This window comes from Tachyglossus aculeatus, chromosome 22 (assembly GCF_015852505.1).
Source record: "Tachyglossus aculeatus isolate mTacAcu1 chromosome 22, mTacAcu1.pri, whole genome shotgun sequence".
Classification (NCBI taxonomy): Eukaryota; Metazoa; Chordata; class Mammalia; order Monotremata; family Tachyglossidae; genus Tachyglossus; species Tachyglossus aculeatus.
Genome location: NC_052087.1, coordinates 42,061,276 through 42,081,099, shown reverse-complemented (window position 1 = coordinate 42,081,099; position 19,824 = coordinate 42,061,276). Strand labels below are relative to the sequence as shown.

At 48.3% G+C, this 19,824-nt stretch overlaps 1 protein-coding gene across 6 annotated transcripts in view; it reads right to left on the bottom strand.

The window, feature by feature from the left end:
• The window catches only part of DENND2B (DENN domain containing 2B), a 318,048-nt gene that overhangs the window by 127,026 nt on the left and 171,198 nt on the right, over window positions 1-19,824 (bottom strand). For all 6 annotated transcript variants that reach the window (XM_038764635.1, XM_038764634.1, XM_038764636.1 and 3 more), the window contains one exon: window positions 11,396-11,500. In XM_038764635.1, the coding sequence (XP_038620563.1) occupies window positions 11,396-11,475 (80 nt within the window). In that variant the 5' untranslated portion in view covers window positions 11,476-11,500. The remainder of the gene's footprint in view (window positions 1-11,395; window positions 11,501-19,824) is intronic.

The following is a 19,824-nucleotide window of genomic DNA, read 5'->3' as shown; positions in this document are numbered from 1 at the left end:
ATAGTAAGCACTAATAATAATAATGATGGCATTTATTAAGCACTTACTATGTGCAAAGCACTGTTCTAAGCACTGGGGGGGTTACAAGGTGATCAGGTTGTCCCCACAGGGGGCTCACAGTCTTCATCCCCATTTTACAGATGAGGGAGCTGAGGCACAGAGAAGTGAAGTGACTTGCCCAAAGTCACACAGCTGACATTAATAGATCAATTAATATGATTGATTGAATGGATGAGTGAAAACTACAACAGATGAAGGAGAATTTCTCAGCAAAACACACACACAAAAAAATACTCCCCCCCACTACCACCCACCCCAGCCCAGACAACATAGGAACTTTCTCCTGCCTACTTATTTTTAGAAGCAGCGTGGCTCAGTGGAAAGAGCCCGGGCTTTGGAGTCAGAGGTCACGGGTTCAAATCCCAGCTTCGCCACTTGTCAGCTGGGTGACTTTGGGCAAGTCACTTCACTTCTCTGCGCCTCAGTTACCTCATCTGTCAAATGGGGATGAAGACTGTGAGGTGAGCCCCCCGTGGGACAACCTGATCACCTTGTAACCTCCCCAGCGCTTAGAACAGTGCTTTGCACATAGTGAACGCTTAACAAATGCCATCATTATTATTATTATTATTATTATTCCCTTCTTCCCCCGGCTCCCCAGTCACCTGAATCCTCGGGAAGGCCCGGAGGGAGGAGAGGTGGCAGGGTAGTATGGGCCGAAATCTCACTTGGGCCAAAAGGGGAGTCCCTCTGGCTCCCAGCAGATTCAATCGGAGGTGGAGGAGGGACGGAGGCGGTGGGAGACGGTGGAGTCTGATGGATGGCCTGAGGGCAGCAGACGCAGACACCCCAGCTGGACAGCATATGTTCCCTGAGAGGTCTCGGGCCATCGCCCAGAGGAAGATGACCTCTGCTTTCTCCTTCGTTCCTCAGAAACCAGATCACCTCTCCCCCGCTCGAGTTTGGAGTCTCCCCCTTCTAGACTGTGAGCCCGCCGGTGGGTAGGGACCGTCTCTATATGTTGCCAGCTTGTACTTCCCATGCGCCTAGTACAGTGCTCTGCACACAGTAAGTGCTCAATAAATACGACTGAACGAAACCCAGGTCCTTCAGACTCCCAGTTATGTGCATGATACAATTAAGCTACTGCAAAGCACAGGGGAGGCTTATTCCATCACAGACATAGGGTTAGAACCGTCAGCTTAATGATCAATCAATCAGTCACATTTACTGAGCGCTTACTGTGTGCAGAGCACTGTACTTGGGAGAGGACAATAATAACAGAGCTGCTAGACACGTTTCCTGCCCACAAGGCCTTTACAATCTAGTCTGTCATCCTTCAAACCTACTAAAAATCCACCTTCTCCCTGAAGTAATCCAGATTAACATATGGCTCTGCTCCATTTCCTCCCCCTCATCTCCTCACCCTTTAATGCTTATGCACATCTCTGTACAGTTTATTTAGTTTCCTGATGATTTTTCTATGTTCTTTCTGCATTTCTAACCTCCTAGACTGTAAGCTTGTTGTGGGGAGGGAAGACGACTACCCTCTCTGTTATATGGTCCTCTTCAAAACGCTTAGTACTTAATGCTACCAATTCATTCATTCATTCAATCGTATTTATTGAGCGCTTACTGTGTGCAGGGCACTGTACTAAGCGCTTGGGAAGTACAAGTTGACAACATACAGAGATGGTCCCTACCCAACAGCGGGCTCACAGTCTAGAAGGGGGAGACAGAGAACAAAACAAAACATATTAACAAAATAAAATAGACAAAATAAAATAAATAATAGTAAAGAGAATTTTGGTATTTAATTCATTCATTCCTTCATTCATTCAATCATATTTATTGAGCACTTACTGTGTGCAGGGCACTGTACTAAGCTCTTGGGAAGTACAAGTTGGCAACATATAGAGACAGTCCCTACCCAACAGCGGGCTCACAGTCTAGAAGGGGGAGACAGACAACAAAGCAAAACATATTAACAAAATAAAATAGACAAAATAAAATAAATAATAGGAAAGAGAATTGTGGTATTTCATTCATTCATTCATTCAATCGTATTTATTGAGCGCTTACTGTGTGCAGGGCACTGTACTAAGCGCTTGGGAAGTCCAAGTTGGCAACATACAGAGACGGTCCCTACCCAACAACGGGCTCACAGCCTGGAAGGGGGAGACAGACAACAAAACAAAACATATTAACAAAATAAAATAGACAAAATAAAATAAATGATAGTAATGAGAATTGTGGTATTTGTTCAGTTCTTATTAAGTGCCAAGCACTGTTCTAAACGGTGGGCTAGATACAAGATAAGCAGGTCGGATACGGTCCCCAAGGTGCTCAATGTGTAAGTAGGGGGGAGAACATGTATTGAAACCCCATTTTACAGATGAAGAAACCGAGGCCCAAAGGAGTGAAGTGATTAGCCCAAGGTCCTACGGCAGGCCAGTGACAGAAACGGGATCAGAACCCTGGGGATCTCTGACCATCCGGCCCGTGATAATAATAATAATTATTATTATTATTATGGTATTTGTTGAGTGCTTACTATGTGTGAGGCACTGAGAAGCAGCATGGCACAGTGGAAAGAGCACAGGCTTTGGAGTCAGAGGTCATGGGTTCAAATCCCGACTCCGCCCGACCTTGGGCAAGTCACTTAACTTCTCTGTGCCTCAGTTACCTCATCTGTAAAGTGGAGATTAAGACTGTGAGCGCCCCGTGGGACAATCTGATCACCTTGTATCCTCCCCAGTGCTTAGAATAGTGCTGGGCACATAGTAAGCACTTAATAAGTGCCATCATTATTATTATTATTAAAAGCTCTTCCCACTAGGCCATGTGGGTGTCCAGGGATTCAGCAGGGCTTGAATTCTGGGATGTGGCGTGGGGCACAGGCTCAGGTGGGACGGGACCAGCAGCTGCCCAGTGACATTGTGCCAATTTGCCGGGGGGCGGAGAGAGCGGGAGGGAACTAGCACAGCAGCAAGAAATCAATCACATTCTCAATCAATCCATCAATCACTGGTTTTTATTGAACAACACTTAAAACGTGCAGATTACTGAACTAAGTACTTGGGAGAGTTGGTACATACGTTCCCTACCCACAGCGAGCTGTCAGTTTCCTTCTGAGAAGCTTACCGTGGCGTCGAGTTCTCTTGCAACAAATGGAAACTTATTTTCCAGGCTCTCCATGACCTGCCCACCCACCCTCCCTCCCCTTTTCCAACAACCTCTTCCCAGGCTTCATCCCTTCTTGGGCTCTGGGGTCAAACCTGCTTTGTGATCCCCCCCGCCCCACCCCGCGTCTCCTCTGCCACAGTAATAATAATAATAATAATAATAATATTTGTTAAGTGCTTACTATGTGCCAAGCACTGTTCTAAGCGCTGGGGTAATCCCACGTGGCCACATAGTTAGTGCTTAACATCTTAACATCTACGCAGATGATACCCAAATTTACACCTCCTCCCCTGTTCTCTCGCCCTCCCTCCAGGCTCGCATCTCCACCTGCCTTCAGGACATCTCCACCTGGACGTCCTCCCGCCACCTAAAACTCAACATCTCCTTATCTTCCCTCCCAAACCTTGTCCTCTCCCTGCCTTTCCCATCACTGCGGATGGTACTACCATCCTTCCCATCTCACAAGCCCACAACCTTTGTGTCATCCTCCACTCTGCTCTCTCGTTCACCCCACACATCCAATCCATCACCAAAACCTGCCAGTCTCACCTCCACTACATTGCCGAGATCCGCCCTTTCCTCTCCATCCAAACCGCTACCTTGCTGGTTCACTCTCTCATCCTAACCCTACTGGATTACTTTATCAGCCTCCTCTCTGATCTCCCATCCTCCTGTCTCTCCCCACTTCAGTCTATACTTCACGCTGCTGCAGAAGCGCTCAGTGAATGCCATCGATCGGTTAATTGACCCCAGACTCAATCTTTCTCAGCACGGGGAGTGAGGAAAGGGAAGGAGTACGCAGGGGAGAGAGGGCAGGCCTCTTGCCCAAAGTGGAGGGGGAATCCAATGCAAGAAGACCTGGATAAATGAGGAACGAGGCTTAACCGGTCCTTCTTCCTGCCAACTGGAGTGGGGGGCAGTGCCAGTAATAATAATAGTGGTATTTAAGTGCTTACTGTGTGCCAGGTACTGCACTAAGTGCTGGGTGGATTCAAGCAAATCAGGCTGGACACAGTCCTTGTCCCACGTGGGGCTCACAGTCATAATCCCCATTTTAATAATAATAATAATTATGGTATCTGTTAAGCGCTTACTATGTGCCAAGCACTGTTCTAAGTGCTGGCATAGATACAAGGTAATCATGTTGTCCCGCATGGGGCTCACAGTCTTAATCCCCATTTTACAGATGAGGTCACTGAGGTACAGAGAATTTAAGCGGCTTGCCCAAGGTCACACGGCAGACAGGTGGCAGAGCCAGGATTAGAACCCACGTCCTCTGACTCCCAAGCCCGGGGTCTTGCCACTAAGCCACGCTGCTTCACCACAGGTGAGATGAAGTCACTGAGGCCCAGAGAAATAATAATACTAACAATTATGGTATTTGTTAAGCGCTTACTCTGTGCGAGGGAGTGTACTAAGCGCTGGGGTGGATACAAGCAAATCGGGTGGGACACAGTGCCTTGTCACATTAAATCCCCATTTCACAGATGAGGTCACTGAGGCCCAGAGAATAATAATAACAATTTAATTTTATAATAATATAATTTAATTTAATATTATTATGGTATTTGCTAAGCATTTACTATGTGCAAGGCACTGTATCGAGCCCTGGAGCAGATACAAGCAAATCGGGTTGGACTCAGTCCCCGTTCCACAGGGGGCTCACAGTCTCAACCCCCATTTTACAGAAGAGGCCACTGAGGCACGGAGAAGTGACTTGCCCAAGGTCCCACAGCAAACAAGTGGCTGAGCCAGGATTAGAACCCATGACCTACCTCCTGATATCCCCTATGCGATGGTGCTTCCAAGGATCGTTGGCACCCCTGGGCTACGGGACCCCCTGGCCTCCCACCTCCTACAGCCTTTTAGAGCCCCCAGGGGAGTGGGGGGTCCCTGGCACAGGACAGCCAGGAGGTCAGCGGTAGAGGATGGAGCAGAATACATCCAGTTCTCCTCGAACATGAGGGTTTCTTATAACAGTGGCATATTTAGGAGAACCCGCTGACTTGTTTGGATGCCAGGGGCTCGTGCCCAGTCGGTGTCTTTGAGAACAGAGCACGCCGAGCCCGGATAAGCTTGAGCTCCTGGCACGGCGCTTCTGAATTCCCCGATCCCGTACGACGGATAATGGATAGACAAAATGCACGCAATGGCGGAACTGGGCACTTTGGCCTGGAACTGGCCTGCCCTACTGCCCCGGGGTGAGTGGTCAAGTGGTCACCCCTACCAGAAGCAGAGAAGCAGTGGAAAGAGCACGAGCTTCGGAGTCATAGGTCATGGGTTCAAATCCCGTCTCGGCCAATTGTCAGCTCTTGGGTAAGTCACTTCACTTCTCTGTGCCTCAGTTACCTCATCTGTAAAATGGGGATTCATTCATTCATTCATTCAATCGTATTTATTGAGCGCTTACTGTGTGCTGAGCACCGTACGAAGCGCTTGGGAAGTACAAGTTGGCAACATGTAGAGACAGCCCCTACCCAACAGTGGGCTCACAGTCTACAAGGGGGGAGGCAGAGAACAAAACAAAACATATTAACGAAATAAAATAAATAGAATAAATATGTACAAATAAAATTAATAAATAAATAGGGTAATAAATATGTACAAACATATATACAGGTGCTGTGGGAAGGAGGTAAGGCGTGGGGGGGGGGAGAGGAAGGAGGGGGCTCAGTCTGGGAAGGCCTCCAAGACTAAGACTAAGACTGTGAGCCGCCCGCGGGGCAACCTGATCACCGTGTAACCTCCCCAGCGCTTAGAACAGTGCTTTGCACATAGTAAACGCTTAACAAATACCACCATTATTATTATTATTATCATTATTATTACCACCCCACCTTTACCCTCAGATCCCGGGCTGGGTAGGAGCCGGCTGCCTCGGCTCTGGGCCCTGGAAATCAAAGATCAAAAGACCGCTTAAACCCAAGCTTCTTGGCTGCTTCTCCTCCAATTCACTAACACCAGAAAGGAGGCCAATTTTGCCAAGGTGGCTAGGAGGAAGCCAGAAGTAGCTGAAGGACCTGCCGGGAGGGGCCTCCCGGCCAGGGTGGCTACACAGTGACGTCTAACCCCGGGCCCGTATGGGCCGGACCACTGCTAGGGACCAGGGGGCTACAGTGCACAGATGCTTCAGGCCCTGAAAGCGGGCAGCAGGGAGGGAGGAAAGAAGGGAGGAGGGAGGAAGGGGAGGAGGAGAGAGGGATGGAGGAGAAGAGGCAATTGAGTCAGATCAAAGGCCCAATTAGTCACACACTCACCCGGCATGTCAGCATGCCAAACAGGGCAGGAGGCTAAAGGGGAGAGGGAAATTTCTTGAGAAGGCCTGGAAAAATTGAGGCATGAGCTCTGAAAAGAGATCAGGGCTTCTGGCATCCAAACCCATTCTGCGCCGCAGCTTTCCGCAGACACAGGGACACTTTCCTGAGAAGCTGAGGTGGAAAATCAGGAATGGTTAAGGGGATGGTGGTGGGTCCTGAGGTTAGGCAGCCATCATCATCACTATCATCATCCTCATCATCCTCATCGATGGTACTTACTGAGCGTAAAGCAGGAAACTAAGGTTCTTGGGAGAGAACAACGCCAGTAAGTCATTCAATCCCTGCCCCGAGGAGCCAACACAAACCATTCGCTCTTCCGCAAATAACAAAGAATAATTTGAGAATCAGAGTGGCCTAATGGAAAGAGCGCGGGCGGGCCTGGGAGCGGGAGTCAGATGATCTGGATTCTAATCCCATCTCTGCCATGTGTCTGCTGTGGGACCTTGGGCATGTACTTAACTTCTCTGGGCCTCAATTTACATCAGCTACAAAATGGGGATCCAATCCTACTTAGATTGTGAGTCCCATGTGGGACAGGGGCTGTGTCCAACCTGATGATCCTGTACCTACCCCAGCGCTTAGAACGGTGCTTGGCACATAGTAAGTGTTTAACAAATACAATAATAATAATAATAAAAATTATTATCATCATTATGTTCAAACTTAGGAGACCTAGGCAAGCACCTGAATCCACAGCCTCTATCACTGACTTCAAATCCCAGTTGACCTCAATCAATTCACCGATAAGCCTCACCCCCCAAACGCATCCAAAGGACCAGAGCAGTGGAACTTCTGGGGTTGGGCCTGGTGTGCTGGGGCGAAGGTCTTTTGGGGGGCCAGAAGAGACAACCAGGGCGCTCAAAGATCTCAGTTTCTCTTGTTGGATTCACTCTCTGCCCCGTAAGAAACATCTGATCACTCTCTGGGCCCAAGTTTCCCGCCCGGAGAAGTCACTTGGCTGCAGGCCCGGGGAAGAAAGCGCTGGAAAGCTGCCTGGATGTGAGTCAAAACGCTTTGTGAGTCTCAGGGGTCACCGCCGACCAGTTAGAAGGGAGGAATGGCTAAGGTTTGGGGATGCTCTGCACAGAGCTAGCTTTCTGGCATCGCTCAATGAAGCGGGCTTTAGACCCAGCCCAATCAATCACTGGTATTTATTGAGCACTTACAGTTGCAGAGCACTATAATAATGTTGGTATTTGTTAAGCGCTTACTATGGGCCAAGCACTGTTCTAGACTGTGAGCCCGTCGTTGGGTAGGGACCGCCTCTATATGTTGCCAACTTGTACTTCCCAAGCGCTTAGTACAGTGCTCTGCACACAGTAAGCGCTCAATAAATACGATTGAATGAATGAATATAAGGTAATCAGGTTGCCCCACGTGGGGCTCACAGTCTTAATCGCCATTTTACAGATGAGGTAACTGAGGCACAGAGAAGCCAAGTGACTTGCCCAAGGTCACCCAGCTGACAAGCGGCGGAGCCGGGATTAGAGCCCATGACCTCTGACTCCCAAGCCCGTGCTCTTTCCACTAAGCCACACTATTTCAATAATAATGATGGCATTTATTAAGCGCTTACTATGTTTCAAGCACTGTTCTAAGCACTGGGGAGGTTACAAGGTGATCAGGTTGTCCCACGGGGGGCTCACAGTCTTCATCCCCACTGCACAGATGAGGCAACTGAGGCCCAGAGAAGTGAAGTGACTTCCCCTAAGTCACACAGCTGATAATTGGCGGAGCCGGGATTTGAACCCATGACCTCTGACTGCAAAGCCCGGGCTCTTTCCACTGAGCCACGCAGCTTCTCTCTTAGGAAAGTACACTACAACAGATTTGGTAGATGCTATCCCTGCCCGTGAACAGCTACAACCCACCTAACACTCCCCAACATTGCAGAGATACTGCAGTGGCCAGAAGAGAGCAATGGGCCTGAAGATGAAGCGATGTGGCCTAATGGGTAGAGCGCAGGCCCGGACGTCAGAAGGACCTGGGTTCTAATCCCGGCTCTGCCACTCGTCTGCTGCATGACCTTGGTCAAGTCACTTAAATTCTCTGGGCCTCAGTTCCTCCACCTGTAAAATGGAGATTAAGGCTGTGAGCCCCTTGGGGGACAGGGATTGTGTCCAACCTGATGACCTTACATCTTCCCCGGCGCTTAGAACAGTGCCTGGCGCATAGTGAGCACTTAACAAATACCATTTTTAAAAAATAGAAAAAAAAATAAAGGAAGGCCACAACCAGCCAAGTGGGCTGTCCGTTTTCATTCTGGAAGTGTGATTTATTTGGCACCCAGGTTTGCTTCTTTTCACCCTCAGACCTGCTGGGCCAGTTTGCACACAGTTAGTTTAACCACACATCGAGTCTCCTCTACCTCAGAGGTTCCCCTTCCCTTGCAGTGGCTAAGCCTTGTCCGTGGGGTGTGTCACCTGACTTTGCCCATTTTGTGACAAAAGGAAATGCTGATTGCCATTTTCTTCTCCCCGTGGTTGGCATTCAAGTCCCTGGATCATCCTGCCCACCTTGGACAGCCCAGTCTCACCAACCAGGCCCAGGGCTCAGGAGGGTCAATCTACTTCCAGGGTGGACTGATCCATCTAAAATCAGGCCGAGTCAAGAGGCCCGGGTTCTAATCTCACCTCTGCCGCTTGCCTGCTGGGTGATTTAGACTGTCAACTGAAAGCTCACCTCCTCCAGGAGGCCTTCCCAGACTGAGCCCCTTCCTTCCTCTACCCCTCGTCCCCCTCTCCATCCCCACCGTCTTACCTCCTTCCCTTCCCCACAGCACCTGTATATATGTATATATGTTTGTACAGATTTATTACTCTATTTATTTTACTTGTACATCTCTATTCTATTTATTTTATTTTGTTAATATGTTTGGTTTTGTTCTCTGTCTCCCCCTTCTAGACTGTGAGCCCACTGTTGGGTAGGGACTGTCTCTAGATGTTGCCAACTTGTACTTCCCAAGTGCTTAGTACAGTGCTCTGCACACAGTCAGCGCTCAATACGATTGATTGATTGATTGACTGATTGATTTTAGACTGTGAGCCCACTGTTGGGTAGGGACTGTCTCTATATGCTGCCAACGTGTACTTCCCAAGCGCTTAGTACAGTGCTCTGCACACAGTAAGCACTCAATAAATACAATTGATTGATTGATTGATTGATTTTAGACTGTGAGCCCACTGTTGGGTAGGGAATGTCTCTATATGTTGCCAACTTGAACTTCCCAAGCACTTAGTACAGTGCTCTGCACACAGTAAGTGCTCAATAAATACGAATGATTGATTGATTGATTGATTCTGGGCAAGACCCATCGCTTCTTCTTACCACAGTTTCTTCCTCCATAAAGCGGGTATTCAGTATCTGTTCTCCCTCCCCCTTGGGCCGTGAGCCCCGCGTGGGGCAGGGACCGTGTCTGATCTGATTATACCTACCCTAGGGCTTAACGCAGTGTTTGGCACAAAGTAAGTGCTAACCAAAGACCACCATCCAGCTACCTGTCCATCTGCCTTTGAGCAGCGTGGCCAAGTGGATAGGGCACGGACTTGGGAGTTAGAAGGACTTGGGTTCTAATTCCGGCTCGGCCGCTTGTTTGCTGGGTGACCTGGGGCAAGTCACTTCACTTCTCTGGGCCTCAGTTCCCTCATCTGTAAAATGTGAATTAAGACTGTGAGTGCCATGTGGGACGGGGCCTGCGACCAACCTCGCTGCTTAGACTGTGAGCCCGTTGTTGGGTAGGGACCATCTCTATATGTTGCAAACTTGTACATCTCAAGCGTTTAGTACAGTGCTCTGCACACAGTAAGCGCCTGTTCTAACAAGATATGCATCCAGTTTTCAACGCTATTCCCAGCTACACAGGAGGCAATTCCATTTCTGCAACTCTTAATTAAACTGTTCCCAATGGTGGGTCTGTTGCTTGCCCATTTCTGTTCTGTTCCCAAACACCTCCCCCCAGCTCAGCATTTTGTCAGCAGTATCATATATTCCTATAGATTGTCTCCCCCTTCTAGACTGTGAGCCCACTGTTGGGTAGGGACCGTCTCTATATGTTGCCAATTTGTACTTCCCAAGCGCTTAGTACAGTGCTCTGCACACAGTGACCGCTCAATAAATACGATTGAATGAATGAATGAATGTGAAAACATGCGCTCAAGAAATACAATTGAATGAATGAATGAATTCTCTGAGCCATGAAAAGCAGCGTGGCTCAGTGGAAAGAGCCCGGGCTTGGGAGTCGGAGGTCCTGGGTTCAAATCCCGGCTCCGCCACTTGTCAGCTGTGTGACTTTGGGCAAGTCACTCCACTTCTCTGGACCTCAGGTCCCTCATCTGTAAAAGGGGGGTTGAGACTGTGAGCCCCATGTGGGACAACCTGATTACCTCATATCCCCCCCAGCACTTGGAACAGTGCTTGGCACGTAGTAAGCACTTACCAAATGCTATGAAAAAAAAAGTACCTTGTATCCATCTCACCACTTAGTACGGTGCCTGGCACATAATGAGCACTTAACGAATCCCCCAGTTACGATTATGATTATTAGCAGAGCGAGAGCTCCTGCCTGGTTCTGGATCTCCTCAGCATTGGAGGCTAGTCCTGTGGTCCCCCACCTGGAAGCAAGATCTCCTTTTCCCCCTCCCTCAATCAATCAATCAATCATATTTATTGAGCGCTTACTGTGTGCAGAGCACTGTACTAAGCGCTTGGGAAGTCCAAGTTGGCAACATATAGAGACGGTCCCTACCCAAGAGTGAGCTCACAGTCTAGAAGACTCAGCCCCTCCAACCCCAACCTTACCACTCCCCCACCTCCCAGCTGCTCTGCACACAGTAAGCGCTCAATAAATACGATTGATTGATTGATTGATTGATTGATGGCGGCTCCTCACTTACCGTCCCAACGTCCCCCGGGGCGCCTTAGACCCTCCGGCTCCGTGGGTGATGCTGGCATTCTTGTTGGCGGTCATGGTCATCTCTGCTATCTATGAACCCGGGTCCCTGCGGAGGAGAGAGGGCAAGTCAGCTGGGTTCAGGCTCGGGGGCCAGCTGGCACTTCGGAGATTTTTCCAGAGGGTCCGCCAAAACTTTCCAAGAGGGCTTCTTTGAAAAAAAAAAAACAAAACCAACAACCCAACCCCCCCACCCCCAAACACCCAACCTTTGTTGAATTTCACTGGCAACATCCAATGGCTCTTCCAAAGGGATTCATTCAATTGTATTTATTGAGCGCTTACTGTGTGCAGAGCACTGTACTAAGCACTTGGAAAGTACATCCAAAGGCTCTTCCAAAGGGATTCATTCAATTGTATTTATTGAGCTCTTACTGTGTGCAGAGCACTGTACTAAGCACTTGGAAAGTACAAGCACTAAGTACTTGGAAAGTACAAGTACTAAGCACTTGGAAAGTACAGAGACGGTCCCTACCCAGCAACGGGCTCACAGTCTAGAAGGGGGAGACGGACGACAAAACAAAACAAGTAGACAGGTTTCAAAACCATCAGAATAAATAGAATTATAGCTATATGCACATCATTAATAGAATAAATTGAGTAGTAAATATGTACCAGTAAAATAAATAGAGTAATAAATCTGTACAAATAGATACAAGTGCTGGGGGAGAGGGGGGAGGGCTGGGGGGCGATGGGGAGGAGGAGAGGAGAAAGGGAGGAAGAGAGCTACTTTGGCGGATGTGCGAAGGGAGGGCATTCCATCATCATCAATCATATTTATTGAGGGCTTACTGTGTGCAGAGCACTGTACTAAGCGCTTGGGAAGTACAAGTTGGCAACATATAGAGACAGTCCCTACCCAACAGTGGGCTCACGGTCTTCCAGGTCAGGGGAAGGACGTGGGCCGGGGGTCGATGATGGGGCAGGCGAGAACGAGGCCCAGTGAGGAGGTGAGCGGCGCAGGAGCGGAGGGTTGGCCTGCAGCGTGACCTAGCAGACAGAGTACAGGCCTGGGACTCAAAAGGACCTGGGTTCTAACCCTGGCTCTGCCAATTGCTTGCTGTGTGACCTTGGGAAAGTCATTTCACTTCTCTGCGCCTCAGTTACCTCATCTGGAAAACAGGGATTAAGCCCGTGAGACCCAAGTGGGACAGGGACTGTGTCCAACCTGATTTGCTTGGATCCACCCCAGCATTTGGTTCCTGACATCCAGCCGGGAACACGGATGCATACATCAGCATGGGCACCACTGAGTGCTTAGTGGACATAAATGGTTCCTGGTTCTGTGCTGGGCCCATTCCAGATATAATGAAACAGACACAGTACCCTGCCACACAGTAAGCGCTTAACAAATACCACAATTATTATTATTAATTGTATTTATGAGGGAAGCGGCATGACCTGAGGGAAGCAGCAGGGCCTAGTGGATAGAGCACAGGCCTGAGAGTCGGAAGGACCTTGGTCATAATCTCGGTTCTGCCATCTGTCTGCTGCTGTGTGACCCTGGACAAGTCCCTTCATTTCTCTGTGGCTCAGTTACCCTATCTGGAAAATGGGGATTAAGACTGTGAGCAGCATGTGGGGTAGGTACTGTGTCCAACCTGCTTAGCTTGTATCTACCCCGGCACTTAGAACAGTGTGTGATGCATTAGTAAGCGCTTAACTAACTTAACTTAACTTAACTCCCCCTCTCCCTCGTCCCCCACTCTATCCCCCCATCTTACCTCCTTCCCTTCCCCACAGCACCTGTATACATGTATATATGTTTGTACATATTTATTACTCTATTTATTTATTTATTTTACTTGTACATATCTATTCTATTTATTTTATTTTGTTAGTATGTTTGGTTTTGTTGTCTGTCTCCCCCTTTTAGATTGTGAGCCCACTGTTGGGTAGGGACTGTCTCTATATGTTGCCAACTTGTGCTTCTCAAGCGCTTAGTACAGTGCTCTGCATACAGTAAGCGCTCAATAAATACGATTGATTGATTGATTGATTGATTAACAAATACCATCGTTACTAAGAGTGTTGAGGAGGCCTCGGCCTTAAAAGCAGATCATCACCTGAGCTCAGGTTGCAACTGTCTTCTCTTCTAAATTGCGTATCTAGGTTTCTAGGAACTGGAAATGTGCCTCTTATCAATCAATCAATCAATTATTGAGTGCTTACTCTATACAGAGCACTGTTCTAAGAGCTTGGGAGAGTAAAGTACAACAGAGCTCACTCTACCCACAGTGAGTCCCAATCCCCATTTTACAGGCGAGGCCACAGAGGCACAGAGAAGTGAAGTGACTTGCCTAAGGTCACATAGCAGTTTAGAGGGGGAGACCAGACATTAATATAAGGAAATGAGTTACAGATAGGCACGTTAAGTGCTGTGGGGCTGAGCATGGGGTGAATGCCAACAGCCCAAAGGCCACAGATCCAACTGCAAAGATGACACGGAAGGGAGGGGGTGTAGGGGAAAGAAGACTTAATCGGGGAAGGCCTCCTGGAGGAGATGCGGCCTTAAGAAGACTTTGTAGGTGGGAAGAGTGGTGGTCTGGTGTATCTGGAGTGGGAGGGAGTTCCTGACTAGAGGGAGGACGTGGGGAAGGGGTCAGCGGCGAGGGAGATGAGATTGGGGCACAGTGAATAAACTGGCGCTAGGGGAATGATGTGTGTGGGCTGGGAGATCGGTGAGGTGATTCATTCAATTGTATTTATTGAGCACTTACTGTGTGTAGGGTACTGTACTAAGAGCTTGGCAACACATAGAGACGGCCCCTACCCAACAATGGGGTAATGTGGAGGAGTTAAGCTGATTTAGTGCTTGGAAGCCAGTGGTAAGGAGTTCCTGTTCGACGCGGAGGTGGATGGGCAACCACTGCAGGTCCTTGAGGAGTGGGGAAACATGGACTGAATTTTCTTTTTTGCAGAAAAATGATCCGGGCGGCAGAGCGAAGTCCGGACTGGAGTAGGGTGAGACAGGAGGCAGGGAGGTCGGCGAGGAGGCAGAGGAAGTACTCAAGTATTTACTTCCTAGTGTTGGAACGTCGACACTGAAAATCTCTGGTGGGCGGGTGGACAGCCAGCCAGGAACACGGATGCATACTTCAGCCCGAGCACCACTGAGGGCTTAGGGAACATAAATGGTTCCCGGTTCTGTGCTGGGCCCATTCCAGATATAATGAAATGGACACAGTCCTAGCCCCCAAAGAAGCATCCGATTCAATCAGACAACACACTTCTAGACTGTGAGCCCACTGTTGCGTAGGGACTGTCTCTATATGTTGCCAACTTGTACTTCCCAAGCGCTTAGTACAGTGCTCTGCACACAGTAAGCGCTCAATAAATACGACTGATGATGATGATGATGATGATGATGATGATGATGGTATTTATTGGGTACTTACTGTGAGCCCAGCACTACATTAAGTGCTTGGGAGAATGCAATATAATAGAGTTGGTAGACCCCATACCAGCTCCCAAGGAGCTTACAGTCTACAGCATCCAAATAATAATAATAATTATAATTATAGTATTTGCTAAGTGCTTACTATATGCCAGGCACTGTACTCAGTGCTGGGGTGGAAACAAGCAAATCAAGTCAGACACAGGCCCCGTCCCACGTGGGACTCACAGTCCCAATCCCCATTTTACAGATGAGGTCACAGAGGCACAGAGAAGCGAAGTGACTTGCCTAAGGTCACATAGCAGACAAGTGGCAGTGCTGGGATTAGAACCTATGACCTTTTTTTTTTTAATGGCATTTATTAAGCACTTACTGTGTGTAAAGCACTGGGGAGGTTACAAAGTGATCAGGTTGTCCTGCGGGGGGCTCACAGTCTTCATCCCCATTTTACAGATGAGGTCACTGAGGCCCAGAGAAGTTAAGTGACTTACTCAAAGTCACCCAGCTGACAAGTGGCGGAGCCAGGATTTGAACCCATGACCTCTGACTCGAAACCCGGGCTCTGTCCACGGAGCCACGCTGCTTCTCTAACATCCAGACCCGCGCTCTACCAGTACGTCACACAGCTCTGTGCCTCCCTGCTGATCCCTTCATTCATTCATTCAATCGTATTTATTGAGCGCTTACTGTGTGCAGAGCACTGTACTAAGCGCTTGGGAAGTGCAAATTGGCAACATATAGAGACAGTCCCTACCCAACAGTGGACTGCAGCCCGGGTGGCATAGTGGATAGAGCCCGGGCCCGGAAATCAGAAGGAACTGGGTTCTAATCCTAGCTCTGCCACGTGTCTGCTGTGTGACCTTGGGTAAGTCACTTCACTTCTCTGTCCCTCAGTTACCTCATCTGCAAAATGGGTATTGAGACTGTGAGCCCCATGCGGTACAAGGGACTGTGTCCAACCTGATTTGCTTGTAACCACCCAGAGTTTAGCATATTGCCTGGCACATAGTAAGTGCTTATTAATAATAATAATAATAATAATAATAATGGCAGCTATTAAGTGCTTACTATGTGCACAGCACTGTTCTAAGTGCTGGGGAGGTTACAAGGTGATCAGGTAGTCCCACGGGGGGTTCACAAAAGAGCCTGGGCTTGGGAGTCAGAGGTCATGGGTTCAAATCCTGCCTCCGCCAATTGTCGGCTGTGTGACTTTGGGTAAGTCACTTAACATCTTTGGGACTCAGTACCTCATCTGCAAAATGGGGATTAAGACTGTGAGCCCCCCGTGGGACAACCTGATCACCTTGTATTCCCCCCACCCAGGACTTAGAACAGTGCTTTGCACATAGTAAGTGCTTAATAAATGCCATCATCATTATTATTATTATTATTAAACCTCCTTTTTACAGATGAGGGACTGTCTCTATATGTTGCCAACTTGTACTTCCCAAGCGCTTAGTACAGTGCTCTGCACACAGTAAGCGCTCAATAAATACGATTGATGATGATGAGGGAACTGAGGACCAGAGAAGTGAAGTAACTTCCCCAAAGTCACACAGCTGACAAGTGGCAGAGCCAGGATTTGAAACCATGACCTCTGACTCCAAAGCCCGGGTTCGTTCCACTGAATAATAATAATAATAATGGCATTTATTAAGCGCTTACTATGTGCAAAGCACTGTTCTAAGCGCTGGGGAGATTACAAGGTGATCAGGTTGTCCCCCGGGGGGCTCACAGTCTTCATCCCCATTTTCCAGATGAGGTAACTGAGGCACAGAGAAGTGAAGTGACTTGCCCAAAGTCACCCAGCTGACAACTGGCAGAGCCGGGATTTGAACCCATGAACTCTGACTCCAAAGCCCGGGCTCATTCCAGGGAGCCACGCTGCTTCTCTAATACCACAGTTATTAGTAGTAGTAGTAGTAAGTGCTCAATAAATACCTCTGATTAAGTAATAACCCTTAAAACGGAGTCCATGGAGGGGAAGGAAGGGGGCCAACATGATTCCCTGCGGTTTGGGATGTTTTAAAGGTGACCATGGGGCAAGCCAGATTGGGACCCACGGTACCGTTTCCCCGCACCAATCAATCAATCAATCGTATTTATTGAGCGCTTACTATGTGCAGAGTACTGTACTAAGCGCTTGGGAAGTACAAATTGGCAACACACAAGTGACCGGAGGAAACAGTCCTTCCGCTTGGCAAAGACTGGAAGAATCTACCTCGGCAACTCACCCACCAATCCACTAGCCAGGGAAGGGCAACGACTGTGAGCCCACTATTGGGTAGGGACCGTCTCTATATGTTGCCAACTTGTACTTCCCAAGCGCTTAGTACAGTGCTCTGCACACAGTAAGCGCTCAATAAATACGATTGATGATGATGATGATGACTGCCCAGGGCGTCAAACCCCCTGGCTTGGCATCATGGATTCCTCCCGCCCCCCTTTTCCTACCAGGACTTCGAGAAGCAGCATGGCCTAGTGGATAGAGTCCAGGCCTGTGAGTCAAAAGGACCTGGGTTCTAATCCCAGCTTTGCCACTTGTCTACTGCTGTGACCTGGGGCAAGTCACTTCAATTCTCTGGGCCTCAGTTTCCTCATCTGGAAAATGGGGATTAAGACTGGGAGCCCCATGTGGGACAGGGACTGTGTCCAAACTGATTCACTTTTATCTATCCAGTGCTTAGCACAGGGCCTGACAGATAGTAAGTGCTTAACAAATGTCACTGTTATTTTTATTGAGAAGCAGCGTGGCTCAGTGGAAAGAGCTCGGGCTTTGGAGTCAGAGGTCATGGGTTCAAATCCCAGTTCTGCCAATTGTCAGCTCTGTGACTTTGGGCAAGTCACTTCACTTCTCTGTGCCTCAGTTACCTCATCTGTAAAATGGGGATTAAGACTGTGAGCCCCCGGGGGGACAACCTGATCACCTTGTAACCTCCCCAGTGCTTAGAACAGTGCTTTGCACATAGTAAGTGCTTAACAAATGTCATTATTATTATTATTATGTGGGACAGGGACTGTGTCCAAACTGATTAATTTTTATCTATCCAGTGCTTAGCACAGGGCCTGACAGATAGTAAGTGCTTAACAAATGCCACAGTTATTTTTATTGAGAAGCAGCATGGCTCAGTGGAAAGAGCCCGGGCTTTGGAGTCAGAGGTCATGGGTTCAAATCCCGGCTCTGCCAATTGTCAGCTGGGTGACTTTGGGCAAGTCACTTCACTTCTCTGTGCCTCAGTTACCTCATCTGTAAAATGGGGCTTAAGACTGTAAACCCCCCGGGGGACAACCTGATCACCTTGTAATCTCCCCAGTGCTTAGAACAGTGTTTTGCACATAGTAAGCACTTAATAAATGCCATTATTATTATTATTATTTTAGGAGAAGCAGCGTGGCTCAGCAGAAAGAGCACGGGTTTTGGAGTTAGAGGTCATGGGTTCAAATCCCGGCTCTGCCAATTGTCAGCTGTGTGACTTTGGGCAAGTCACTTCACTTCTTTGTGCCTCAGTTACCTCATCTGTAAAATGGGGATTAAGACTGTGAGCCCCTGGTGGGACAACCTGATCACCTTGTAACCTCCCCAGCGCTTAGAACAGTGCTTTGCACATGGTAAATGCTCAATAAATGCCATTATTATTATTATTATTATTATTATTATTATTACCTGAGGATGTGGCCAAAGACCCATTTCTGGGGCCTGACTGTGCTTGATTGTTTCTGGGTGCCAGTCATTTTGCGCTTCCCAGGGCCCAAACCCTCTGTGAAATGCACAGAAGAAGTGAGCCCACTGTTGGGTAGGGACTGTCTCTATGTGTTGCCAACTTGTACTTCCCAAGCGCTTAATACAGTGCTCTGCACACAGTAAGCGCTCAATAAATACGACTGATGATGATGATGGAGGAGAAGGAGTTGGAGTAGAAAGAGAAGGAGGAGGAGGAGGAAGACTGCGCCTGGAGGGCTTGGGTCAAATAACAGCAACAGTAATAATAGTAGTGATATTTGTTAAGGGCTTGCAGAGAAGCAGGATGGCCTAATGGATAGAGCGCTTAGTACAGTGCTCCCAAGCGCTTAGTACAGTGCTCTGCACATAGTAAGCGCTCAATAAATACGATTGATTGATTGATTGATAGAGCATGGCCCTGGAAGTAAGAAGGATCTGGATTCTAATCCCAACACTGCAACTTGTCTGCTACATGATGTTAGGCAAGTCACTTCACTTCTCCAGGCCTCAGTGACCCCATCTGTAAAAATGGGGATCCATACCGTGAGCCCAACCTGGGACAGGGACTGCGTCCAACACAATTTGCCTGTATCCATTCCAGCGCTTAGTAGAGTGCCTGGCACATAGTAAGTACTTAAGGCCCTGCTGAGAGCTCACCTCCTCCAGGAGGCCTTCCCAGACTGAGCCCCTTCCCTCCTCTCCCCCTCGTCCCCCTCTCCATCCCCCCATCTTACCTCCTTCCCTTCCCCACAGCACCTGCATATATGTATATATGGTTGTACATATTTATTACTCTATTTATTTATTTATTTATTTATTTTACTTGTACATTTCTATCCTATTTATTTTATTTTGTTGGTATGTTTGGTTCTGTTCTCTGTCTCCCCTTTTAGACTCTGAGCCCACTGTTGGGTAGGGACTGTCTCTATGTGTTGCCAATTTGTACTTCCCAAGCGCTTAGTACAGTGCTCTGCACATAGTAAGCGCTCAATAAATACGATTGATTGATTGATTGATTGATTGATTAACAAATACCGTATTTTTATTCTGTGACCTTGGAGAAGTCATGGGGGCAAAGACCGTGAGCCCCACGTGAGACATGGACTGTGTCCAACGTGATTAGCTTGGGTCTACTCCAGTGCTTAGTACAGTGCCTGGCACATAGTAAATGCTTGGCAAATACGGTTAAAAAATGTGCTAAGAATAGTGCCAAACGCTGGGGTAGATAGAAGATAATCAGGTCAGACACAGTCCC